Genomic DNA, 13,013 nt, shown 5'->3' with positions numbered 1-13,013 from the left:
GGCTGTTGGACATGAAAAAGAGAGCTTGTGTAAGGTGCCATAATTTGCTTCTTGGAAGCAAAATTGTCAATCACCAAGTTGCATTTTCTTTTTGTTATTGGACTTTATTCTTTGCCTCATTTTTTCTTCGAGAGGCCTTGTGTGAGAGCCACATGCCTATCAGCTTGGACATACAAACAAATTATAGGCTAATGCTTTTAACCATAAGCCTCTTCAGTTTGGGATGATTACAGAAAATGCTTGCCAAATTTAATGAGTAGCTGAAACAGAATGAATCACAGAACCACAGAACGGTTATCTTCTTTCAGATTATAATAAGAAATAGCATATTTTTAAATTCAATTTATTGGACAGGCACTAACTGAGATTTGCCAGTTTGGTTATTTTAGCACAATAGTATTAAAGTTAATGGAAATAGAAGAAAAATGATGCAAAAGAATAGCTATGAAATATGTGAATGTACAGTTTAATGACAATTAATGTATCCTAACCCAAAATATGAGATACAAAGAATAAACCAACAGAACAAAGCTTAACATAATGTATGAAATAAACTGTGCTCAATAAATTAGCCACTTATTGATCGATAATAATGTTGATATTAACTCTGCTTTACTGATTTTGTTAGTTTATATTTTAGTTATTCAGATTTCTTTACAGATCATGTCCCACATGAAATTTATTGTTTGTTTATTTTTCTGTTTTCAGGAAATGGCTCTTGCAAGTTAATGAGTCTGGATAAGACGCGTCAATGTGGAAGCATCGGCTTCGTATTTTTTAGGGACAGATCTCTGGTACACTCGAGAATAAACAAAATCCCTACCCGAATTGCTGCATTTCATAATGAAGAAAATTAGTCTGAAGACCATTCGTAAATCTTTTAACTTAAATAAAAGCAAAGATGACAGTGACTTTGTTGTAGTTGCACAGCCATCATTAAATGATTTTGGAAATGATGACTCCTTGTTTGCTAGCTGTTATGGTAAAGATTTGGCTAGCTGTGACATCAACAGCGAAGATGAGAAAGGTGGCAAAAACAGATCAAAGAGTGAAAGTTTAATGGGTACATTAAAAAGACGACTTTCAGCAAAACAGAAGCAAAAAGGTGGAAAGGGCAGCACGCCATCCATGAGCTCTGCTGATGAAGATACTTTTTCTTCTTCTTCTGCGCCAATAACTTTCAAAGATGTAAGAGCTCAACGACCTCTTCGGTCCACATCCCTCCGAAACCACCACTATAGTCCAACACCATGGCCCCTCCGGCCGACAAACTCCGAAGAAACATGTATAAAAATGGAAGTGAAAGTAAAGGCCTTGGTCCACTCTTCAAGCCCAAGCCCTGCACTGAATGGTGTGCGCAAAGATTTCCATGACTTGCAGCCAGACAGCAGGTTCCATGAACAAAACAGTGCATTCAAAAGTACAGAATCTCAGAATGGAGATTTGCATCTTCATATTGATGAACATGTGCCTGTAGTTATTGGACTTATGCCTCAGGACTACATTCAGTACACTGTGCCTTTAGATGAGGGAATGTATCCTTTGGAAGGATCACGTAGTTACTGTCTGGATAGTTCCTCACCCATGGAGGTTTCAACTGTTTCTTCTCAAATGGGTAGTAGTACATTTCATGAAGAAGAGGGTTCAGTGAATGAAGACGTAGTAGTTGCTCCGGATATCTTTGTGGACCAAGCAGTAAACGGTTTATTGATTGGTACAACAGGAATCATGTTGCAAAGTCCAAGAGTTAATGATGTTCCCCCACTCTCACCATTGCTACCTCCATTACAGAATAATCAAATCCAAAGGAACTTTAACAGCCTGAATGGCACAGATGTCCATGTGGCTGAAAGTATGCGCTGCCATTTGAATTTTGATCCTAACTCTGCACCAGGAGTTGCAAGAGTCTATGATTCTGTACAAAATAGTGGCCCAATGGTTGTAACAAGTCTTACAGAAGAACTTAAAAAATTGGCAAAACAAGGATGGTACTGGGGTCCAATTACACGATGGGAAGCAGAGGGAAAATTAGCTAATGTTCCTGACGGTTCATTTCTTGTGCGAGACAGTTCTGACGACCGTTACCTTTTGAGTCTGAGTTTCCGTTCTCATGGTAAAACACTTCATACTAGAATTGAGCATTCAAATGGTAGGTTTAGCTTTTATGAACAACCCGATGTGGAAGGACATACTTCTATAGTTGATCTAATTGAACACTCGATTAGGGACTCTGAAAATGGTGCATTTTGCTATTCGAGATCTCGATTACCTGGATCTACAACTTACCCAGTGAGACTGACCAATCCAGTATCTCGTTTCATGCAAGTGCGCTCCTTGCAGTACCTGTGTCGCTTTGTTATACGTCAGTATACCAGAATAGATCTGATTCAGAAACTGCCTTTGCCAAACAAAATGAAGGATTATTTACAAGAAAAGCACTACTGAAGGCTTATGGAAAATTTGCAGCTTGCACTTTGGGAATAATAACAACAACAAAAATAAATAAAAGAGTGGTTGATACACAGTTTACAAACTTAATTATTACTAGTTTTGTTTTTGTTTTTGCCGCCATAATTTCATTTTTGTGCATAAAGAAGAGTAATGCATTTTGAATTTAATGGATATTTGGAGTTTCTTTTTTAAAACAATGGTCTCAAAAGGTTTTTTTTAGAAGAGTAAAATAACTATCTTTCATTCAGTGTGCAAAATAATCACAATGTGAATGATAAATATTGTCCTTAAATTCCCTATCTCCTTTGCTGCTAATCCACTGTGATTTTTTATGCATTTGAAGCACATTTCATGTGTTTTCAACCATAAGTAAAAAAAAAATATTGAAACTTGATGGGATATATTTTTTCGTTTTCAAATAGTCTTTTTTTTTGTTCTGTTCTTAATTTAAAAAAAGTTTGGGGTAAAATATTCTAGTGTACCGAACTTGGATACATGCTTAAAACAATTCCCTAATATCTAATTAAAAACAAATAACTGTAGGTTGGAGGCAATATGTGATCCAATACAGTTGTGCATCGTACATTTTGAAAGTTTCCTTTCTCCTAAGCAGTTCCATTATTGCAGATGTTGCTTTGTTTTGTTCATTCTTAAGCATTTTTAAATTTGAAAATAGCCTTTGAAAAATATCTGTAAAATGAATACTGGAAGTCATCAATAATATTCACACAAAAGCTAAACATTTAAAAATATTTGAAGGGATTATAGAAATCTGATTTAAATAAAACTTCAGGGAATTTCAAAACTGAGATTTGTCTCAACTGAAATTTTTAAAAATTATGTAGCATTGAATTTAAAAATACAGGTAATTCTCAACTTACAACCAATTTGTTAAGCAGCCTTTTGAAGTTACGACCCTGAAAATCCTGACTTATAACTGGTCCTTGACGTTAGTACCACCGTAGCATCCCCATGGTCACATGATCAAAATTCGGTTGTTTGGCATGTATTCACGACAGTTGGAGCATCCTGGGGTCATGTGAACACCATTTGTGACCCACCCAGCTAGCTTTTGACAAGAAAAGTCATGGGGGAAGCCAGATTCAGTTAATGACCACATGGTTCACTTAACTGCAGTGATTCTCTTAATAACCGTTGCAAAAAAGATAATGACATTGGGCAGAACCTTGCTTAGTAACAGAAATTCTGATTCCAATTGTGGTCGTAAGTCGAGGACGAGCTGTATCCTGTAATTACTGCAACAATTGGATCTTAAATAGCTCAACGGGAATTTAAATTCCATTAATTTTCTTGGATGAGGTAACCACATGTATAATCTTTTCCCATGGAAAATGATAAGATTAAGAAGTACTTAACTTTGATAGAATATGGCCTCAGTTTTAAATGTGCTTTCCTGTATTGTTCAGTATTAATTTGCCATCATTATAATTTAGTTTAATTGGCAAGTGAACAGAACCTAAATTAACCCCCAAATATTCTTTAAATAAAAATGCACGTTTTAAAATTGAAGACAGTGACATTAAGTAGCAAAATAGTCACCATAGGAAATACTCAAGTGCATTACCACTTTCATTTCTACAAATTCTTATTTGAAAAAAAGGAAAATCCATACAATTTTGGATACTTGTAACGGGATAATCTGCCAGGAACAACAGGATTTCCACAGCCTCAGTATATTGTTTTCTCTCACTTTAGTGGGGTCTGCATAGGAGAAATTTCCAATGAATTGGAAGGCCTATAAATGAGGCTGTTTTACAGCCTGGACCCAGTCTTGATAAATGCCTTCACCTCTTTTGATGAAAAATTGGGGAAAGTTGATGTTAATTGGCTCCACTGCCTTCAGTAGGCTTTAAGTCTGATGGTGTTGTTTTGTGTATGTTTTTGTAGGGAAAAAAATGCCAATAGGTTTATAAAGAAATTACAGTCTGTTTAAAAATATTTGTGGTCAAAAGACTATTTCTGCAAATTGTTCCATGATGAACATTATACTGTGGAAGCAAAGTATTCTTATGTTTATAAGAGTTTCTGTGAACCAAAATCTTAAGTAGGAAACTGTATTCTGAAATTTCTGAATAAATTCATGCAATTTGAGAGTGTGGTTTTAAAGTTACAGAAATTAGTTTGTGCCACTGCGATGTGACTTTCTTTTGTTTGCATTTTTCTCATTTGAATACTGATGATTATTTTGCTGATTATTAAAACATTTAAAGGGTGATGAAATTTTGAGAAATCTTTATTTTGGGGTATACTCTTGCTTCTTCTACCTGTTTTGTGTTTTTTTCTGAATGAATTTATACTATTAATATATGAAGGTGCTGCAGTGGCCTGACATCTTGGGTTGTGTGAGTCAATATGCTAAATTTCTATTTTTTTAAAAAAAACTATTTTTAGATCAGACTGTTTAAGAGAGTATCAGAGACAAAGTCTGTCTTGCTTTGGGATATAGATGGGGAAAACAGCTCTCTTACCAAGTTACAGAATAATAGATTTTGAAAAACAAATTATATAAAGAGAGATGTTCTTAAATTCCTGGGCAAATTTTTTCTATATATGTGTGTATCTTGTCTTTGCCATTCTGATATTTATGCAAAATCTTCATTTTTGTTTCTTAATTTTTACTCCCAAGCAAGATTACAAATTTTATATATAAAAGGCACAATGATATATGATGGTACCATGTTTCGCCTAATGAAGAAAAGGATTTTTTTTTCTACAGTAGGAAAGTACATGTTAGAGTAAAATCCTTGTCTCTAGGATATGTCAAATAAAGGACTGTTTAGTTAGTGGTAGATGAAGAAAGTTCTCTGGAGTAACTAATGTATATTATGACAAAAAGTTTTTGAAGTCCCAGTGTTTAATGAAGAATGATTTGAGGGACTATGATGGTATTACAATTCCATATTTAGATTTTTAATAGCCCAATCATATTTCCGGCTATATGGTAGACACTGAACCTGCTGCTACATTGGTTGCCATCTTTTTATATCTTCAGTTCATTAAAATTTAAAATACGTTCTTGTATTGCATGCCTAGTCGTATCCCTCACAGAACAAACAAGTTTTTTTTTTCATTACATAGAACTAGGAAAGACACCATATATTAACAAATGGCCATGTGAATGAGAAAGTCCTTCTTTAGTATCCTCTGTAACCTGTCTGCCCATCATTTTCCAGAGAGCCAGACTACAGCCAATGTCATGCACGAATCCCTCATTCACTGAACAATAACAAATAAAACCAACAGCAGGAATGAGCCTTGAGCCATCTGCATTTGGCTCAGGGAATATTGTACATCAGTAGGAGCAGATCTATTTTGTTCTTCCAAGCTGATGAAGAGACAACCTAGCAAAGGCAATACTATCGTTGTTTTCTGCTTTGGTTGGCTAGGGCAGCAATTGGTTAGGTAGAAGGTTGAGAAACACTTGAGAAGTAAATCCACTTAGGTCTTCTAGGCAGCAGCTCTTTAAGGTATAAGACAAACAGCTAGTGATAATTGCTTTGAACATCCTAATCTTCATTGTGCCAGTTAAGACCTCTACTGTATCTCTCTGTGTGCGTCAATAAGTGGTATGGAACAGAACAGAAAAACATTTGAAAGGGACCTTGGAGATCTTCTAGCCCAACCCCCTACTCAAGCAGGAGACCCTATACTATCTTAAACAAATTGTTATCCAGTCTCTTCTTAAATTGCATATTAGATTTTTAAAAAGAATGGAAAATTCTGCAATGACTTTTGATTGAAAATTTCATCCCAAATTTATTGTGAGTTGCCTTCTGTTGCTTGTTTAGCCATTGTAGAAAGCGCGTATCTTTTGCCGTGCATAATTATACGTTGCTTTCTGTTCTTCTATCTATTTCTGTAAGTGAGTGCTCCCTCATCCAGTGTGACAATTCAGAACAACTACTGAAACATGGAAATACCAGTTTACAAAAAGTGCTGCAACGAAATGGTATTTTTCTGTCAAATATTACATCGCTTGAGCAAATGCGCTGCTCATGGTGGAGATCACATAGGCTGTTACGTGTTTATATTTAGTAAATTTTAAGAAGAAATGTTTATATATAAGAAAATGGGCAGCCTCAAGATGGAAAACTTTAGTTGCCTAACATTTCTTGTAACAATGAGAAATTTAGATTCTATGAAAGTTTTTATACTATTGAAATGTTGAGAGAAGAAACAAGTCCATTCTGACAGTATTGATGTAAACTTAAATTTGATTAATTAAAAAAATACCATAACCTGCATGTTAGTCTAGTTTAAGTTAATAAATGCAATTGGAAAACATTAGTAACGTAATTTTTTTTAAAAAAGGTTACAGCATATTAGCAAAAAAATAAAAAAATCACTATTACAAAGTTAATCATAAAAATAAGACAATAATAAAAGTTGCTTTTATGGTGGCATTTCTCTATTCAACAAACAAAAACATTACGAGAACTACAGTAAAAAAAAAAGAGTCTAAAGTGATTGATTTTTGTAGATTGTGAGAGAAGTAAACAGCCAAGTCAGCCTACATGCACACTTGGGTAGAAGAATTCAGATTGATTTCAAAAATAAGAGAATCCTTCTTTAAAAATTAACCAAATTTTTAATAGATTAAACTGTTGGAAACAACAGATATTTTCAGTATTGCTGAGATGCATCTGTCTTATCCTAGTTATCTTTAATAAGTTAGAAAATAATATTGAATTAAAAAGTGAGCACCATAGTCTCAAAGGGATACTTCTTATTGTCTATTCATGAGGCAAACACACATACTCAATCCATAAATTTTATAGACTCAAGTATAAGACTGTTTTTACATGCAGCTCATGCCTTTTCTGATCATCAGCACTGGACATAATGTCTTACAGGAATTCACTGAACAGAGCCAAAACAATGGCTTTCATATTTCAAGGATCTTGAAGGATCACAGCTTGTAAAGAGTATCATGATAAACTTCAAAGGATGTTTCACCTAAATCCAGGTCTTTGATGTGGGGAATTTTTTTTCCCAATGGAAAATCTTATGTATTGTAGAATTGGAATTAAAAGTAGTGAAGATCTCAATATATTATTCCCTAACATCTGTAACTGCAAAAATAGTACTTGCCTTTTACAAAACAGTTTTTTTAAGATTGGATTGCTCGAGAATGCAGGTTCAGCTATTATCAATAAATTTATTATCAGATAATTTAGTACTACCCCTAAATGTACTAGATCCTTGGGTAGAAAGGAAGTTTGATAGAGCTGGAGATTCAGAGAATGTTTAGAAATATTTTTTCCATATAAGTTTTGAATAATGATCACATACTCTAATTTTACCCAGGTGATCTTCTGGAAAAAGGGATTAAAATGTAGTGTTGCTTATCTCCACCCTGTGGTCAATGTTCTGGAGATAAAATCTTGTAAAACCAAGAATGGGATTTTTTAAAAAAAGTCCCAGGTATCTTTATTGTTTATCAAGGTGCTTATCTCCTTATGAAGCCTAATTGGTGAATTTTACAAAACATGCTGTTTTTCAGAGAAATGCATTTCTTAATATGTAAATATTGGAATTGTTAAATAAAAATGCCAGCAATATATTGACTGTGAATTCCAGTAAGGAATGGACTTCTGCCACATAACTGAAATTTTTAATAAGCTAAAAGATTATTACATCAGCAATCATTAGTATTATAAACTTTAAATGTTCTAAAATGTGAATTAAACATTTGTTGACAAAAGTTGGGATAGTTCCTTAAAAAAGAAATACTGTAAAGTTTGAAGTATTTGGAAAATGATCCAAACTCTTTATGCCAATGGGGTGGGAGGGGGAATTTTTATCACATTTTGTATTACTGTGTATTGGGGGGGAAATTTTATAGTGGTGGTGGAGTGCCATGAAAATAATACTTAAAATCCAGATTGCTGTAGTTTACACTTTTCTGTATGTTTAAATAATGTGTGCACTGTTTGTATTAAGCACACAACAGAATGAATTATCCAAAGTCCATTGATTTTAAAAGTGTTTTGGTTTGTTAAAAAGATTATAGTAATTTCTTGCACATTTTTTGAAAAAATTGTATAAGAATTTATGTATCTGCTTCTAGATACAGTGTGTAAATAAAAAAAACATTCACAAAAATCTTTGGTGGATATTTTAATGAAATGTCAAAGATTGCATAGGCCAGTCCTCTCCCTCCCATAAATGTGAGGAAAAAATTTGTTCTGCTTCACAATGGATTTATTTAATGAGTTTTAACCTCTATGCATTCTTAGTATCCTAGGAAAATTGGATGGCATTAAAATTATGCCAAAAATAAAGCCGTTTCACAAAACCCCAGAAGAAAAGTATGGAGATTCTGCAGTGTGTGAGCCAAATTCAATTTGTTAGGGCCTCGCTCTTAGTTGGTTTTATTTTACTCAAGCTTATACTTCTGAAATCGGTAAAATGAAGACCCAGATTGTTGGGGTCAATATGCCGACTTTGTAAATCACTTAGAGGGGGCTGTAAAGCACTGTAAAACGGTATGTAAGTCTGAGGGCTCTTGCTATTTATTGAGAATTACCTCAAATTAAAATTCCAAAATTGCTTTATCTTGTTACACTAACTTTTGACTTAGCATCCATTTTAAGCTCCTCTTGGAAAAAGAAAAGGCTGAACAAACTACTATCATGCACACTTGCTCCTTGTTTAAGGAGCAATTGTCTGGGGAAGGTCTGAACAAAACCAGTTTGCTGGAAAATTGCTGCTCCCAAACAGAATTTGAGCATAAAAACTTTGCTAAGTAAAATCCAACAAAATGGGGGAAAGCGCTGAAAAGATTAAGCAAGCTTAAAGGGGAAAAAAAGGAACCCAGAAAAGAATCCAAATGCAACTGAGTAACTGTGCCAACATAGTAGTGTACAAACTTTAGAATGCATTTATTACAAATAAACAAGCAAACAAAACACTGGATTTTGAGCTTTCGAGTTTTACTTTACTGACATCTAGAGGTTGTATCCACATTTTGGAAACCTTCATATTCCTGCTTCAGAGTTAAATAATAAAGCAAGATACAGTTGGGACGTTGCCCAGTGCTGTGGGAATGGATGCAGTCCAATGTGGAGCAACTCCAATTTATCTAAGTGCTTTTTGAGGATGGCTTCCTCTGTTCACATCCCCTGTTGGTACCAAAAGCACAGAAATAACATTTTTGTGTAAAAATAGGCAATCATGCCTATTTTGTTCCACTTATTCCTTCTGTTTGAATAATCCAAGATCCAGCATAATGCTGAACCTGTAAATTTCTTTTTAAACCAATTTAAAAGGGTATTTTAGTGGGGACATGGCATGTGATTCTGTCTATATGATTCCTATAAAAACTGTGTGTAATCCCAACTCGGATTCTAAAAGCATCATGCTAGAAAACAATGGATAAACTTTTTTGCCTACGTTTAGTGACAACTCCCAAAACTGCTATGACTTGGATTAATGAAAAGGGAAAGCCTTATGCTCTATAAAGCTATAATCTTAGCTTTATCCCCACTTATTTTTTTCCAGTATTTTACTCGCTGCTTTGAACTTTTCTTCTTTTTACTCAAAAGGAGAGATGATAAGAAATGAAAATGCTTTGCTCATGCTAAACATGCGCTCATATCTCATCTCAAAATGGATGCTGAAACTTTTTTTCTACTCTGCTAGAAAAGGAAAACCAACCAGAATTGATCTACCCTGTCACTCAAACAGAAAAATAACACAGTGCAACACAGTTTTGAGTACAACAACTGACATAAAGAGGAAATAGTAAGGTAAACCTATCTTCAGCCCTTTTTGTAGCTCCTGAAACACCCCAGTCAGCTGATGCATAGATCCAGAAAGATTCAAAATTGCAATTCTCAGCTCATTTGGAGAAGGGGGGAGAAAAAGGAGCATATGAGGCCTCCAAGAGGCAAAATATCATTCCTGTTTTTAATATCTGCTCACCACCTCCCAACCAAGAGAAAAAACCCCAAAGCTTCAGCCCTGCCTTTTCAAGTTCAGATCTTATGTGACTCATCACACACTTGGAGATTATTTTGCAGCTCTGTCCCAGGAGAAACAGCATGTTCATAGCTTCAAATGTAGCCTTCAAACATGTTTGTGGCAGTGTAAAATCTCCTCTGTTTAGCCCTTTGGGGAATCAATATATAAATGGGCATCAAAATGATGAAGTGTGGATGTTTATTGTCAAAGGGAAATAGCTCTTTCAGCCATCCAAGGAATTATAATTTTTCAGTAAACTCTGGAATATTCCTGCACAAGTTGAAAAACTGATAGTATTTTTAAGACACTGACCATAAATTAGGTATTGGAATCTCAGCAATTTTGCAAACCTCAGCAAACTGCTTGCACAGATAGTCCTTGACTTACAACATTTCATGTAATTACCACAGCTCTGGAAAAAAAGTGATTTATGACCATTTTTCACACTTATGACTGTTGCAGCATCCCCAAGGTCATGTAATCAAAATTCAAATGCTTGGCAACTGTCTCATATTTATGATGGTTGTAATGTCCTGGGATCATGTGAAAATTTGTGATCTTGGATAAAGTGTGGGAACTACAGCTCCCAGAATCCTCAGCCAGTTTTTCATTCCAACTTATTTGGATTGCAGTGTTTGAGGGAGGCTGCTATATACACACTCCAAAGTGTTTTCGGCCTACAGAGTTCTCTTCTAACTCTGTATGTTTTACAAATACACATAAAACACTTTGTCTTTCAAAAGAAATCTTTTAACTTTAAGTTCAAAGGTAAAGGACAAGGTCATGATTACTCCCAGTTGAGATATACAAAAAATATTAACATCTGTCAAGTTATATAATATGGATACATTTAAAAATTAAGCTTATAAATCTAACAACAACTTTTCATCTCAAAATCCTGGGATTCTAAATTCAGTTTCTGGGCCCCAAACTTGCCAACTCACGGAAAATTTTAAAAAAGAATCTGAAATGAATTTATGGTGTAAATAATCATTCATGTACATGTTTTAAAACAAGATGAAAGATAAGAAACTGAGCAGGCACAAATAATCGAGTCCTCTCACAGTTTGAGAAAAGGTGGAACACCCAAAGGATCCTGTTTTTTCCCCCTCTATTCTTCTGGAACTGCTATGGTATGCAGGGAGGTGATGCCAAAACTGAATCAACACAAAAGCCTTCAAACAGTCATAGTGATCAGGGTACAAAATTATGCAGGCTGAACTATAGGATAGTATATGAGGGGGAAAAGGAAAGCCGTTTCATTTCCTCTTTAAAATACTTGTTAATTCAAGAATTGGTATGAACACTCTTATTTGACCTGTGGCATCTTAACAGGACTCAGCTGGAAAAAAACAGGTGTATACATTATATGAACACACATGTATAGGCTGTTAAACTCCTAGGCCCACACACACACACATACACACACACACAAACCAGTTAAAATAACAAGCAATAAAATGTCAAATAAATAGGTTCCAGATCTGGAACACAAAAATGTGTTAAGAGTGTTGTTGTTTTTTTGATATCTCTACTGCTGACTAGATTTCTGAAGACCAGAACCTGTAGCCCTAGTTAAATGAAATTTAATCTTAAATGTGTCTTGGCAAAATACATTCAGATGAGCTGAGTAATAAATTTCTTACAGACTTTCAAGGAAGTCATTATACAAATCTCCCTGAAAATATTAGGCAAAGAGTAGATGACGCACTACAGATAGAAACAATTAAACATCTTGCTTTTTTGTTATCTTCCCGATGACTTCCAAGATGCTATTTGTCATAAAGTTTTTTTGTATGTAATCAGTATGAATAAGCAGAGATTAGACTGATTTCTAGATGATGTGGCAATTAGCAGGAATTAGTCATGATGCCTAATGCTGCTTCTAACTTGAGAGAAGCATATTTCTGGAGAACCAAAAGAGAAAAGGGTTTACTGACCTCATGGCTTGGTGATGGGATTCCCACATAGTGTTGTGTAGTCACTGAAAGAATAAGGATACTGAATGACAGCAATAAGACTAAAGGGCTTTCAGGGTAATGGTTATGGTTAGGCTTATTTCCATAAAAGTTATCCAATTCTTTTTTAAAAGCTGCTTTGGTAGGCATCCACTGTATACTTGGGGATTTATCAATCTACTGTATGACCTTGGATACCCTCTGAGACAATCAAACATAATCCTTTTCCCGTTTTTCTTTATGCTACATCATTGTATAAATTGTACGCTTCTCCAAAATTCCAACTGTTTCTCACAAGAGGGTTTTTATATTCCATTAATAATTTTGATTGTCTTTTCCCAAGTTAACCTATCTGAAGTTTAGCAATTACATTTTCATTGTTTCATTTCTAGCCTCCTCTTAAAAGTTTTGATTTAACAAGTATCAGGCACAGAATAATTTTATGAGCACATCTTCCAAAGTCTCTTTCCTAATTAGTTGCTGCCGACTTAAATCCTATAAGTATATGTGAATATTTTTTTCTGTTCTAAATGTCATTACTTTATGCACACAAATATACCCACTTATGCAGTACACTAGTGTGTATGTTTGTGTGCATAAAGTGATGACATTTAGAAC

General features: G+C 34.6%; 1 protein-coding gene across 2 annotated transcripts in view; it reads left to right on the top strand.

Annotated features, from left to right (window-relative positions):
• Nucleotides 1-8,577, top strand: part of SOCS6 (suppressor of cytokine signaling 6) — a 33,660-nt gene extending 25,083 nt beyond the window's left edge. For both annotated transcript variants that reach the window (XM_026671979.2, XM_087961469.1), the window contains one exon: nucleotides 709-8,577. In XM_026671979.2, the coding sequence (XP_026527764.1) occupies nucleotides 844-2,445 (1,602 nt within the window). In that variant the 5' untranslated portion in view covers nucleotides 709-843 and the 3' untranslated portion in view covers nucleotides 2,446-8,577. The remainder of the gene's footprint in view (nucleotides 1-708) is intronic.
• Nucleotides 8,578-13,013: the final 4,436 nt, after the last annotated feature.

The sequence above is a fragment of the Notechis scutatus genome, chromosome 3, assembly GCF_049901735.1.
Source record: "Notechis scutatus isolate UNSWTSFEM ecotype Mainland chromosome 3, rNotScu1.2, whole genome shotgun sequence".
Taxonomy (NCBI): domain Eukaryota; kingdom Metazoa; phylum Chordata; class Lepidosauria; order Squamata; family Elapidae; genus Notechis; species Notechis scutatus.
The sequence above is the reverse complement of the archived record's forward strand: the minus strand, read 5'-3'. Positions and strand labels throughout refer to the sequence as shown.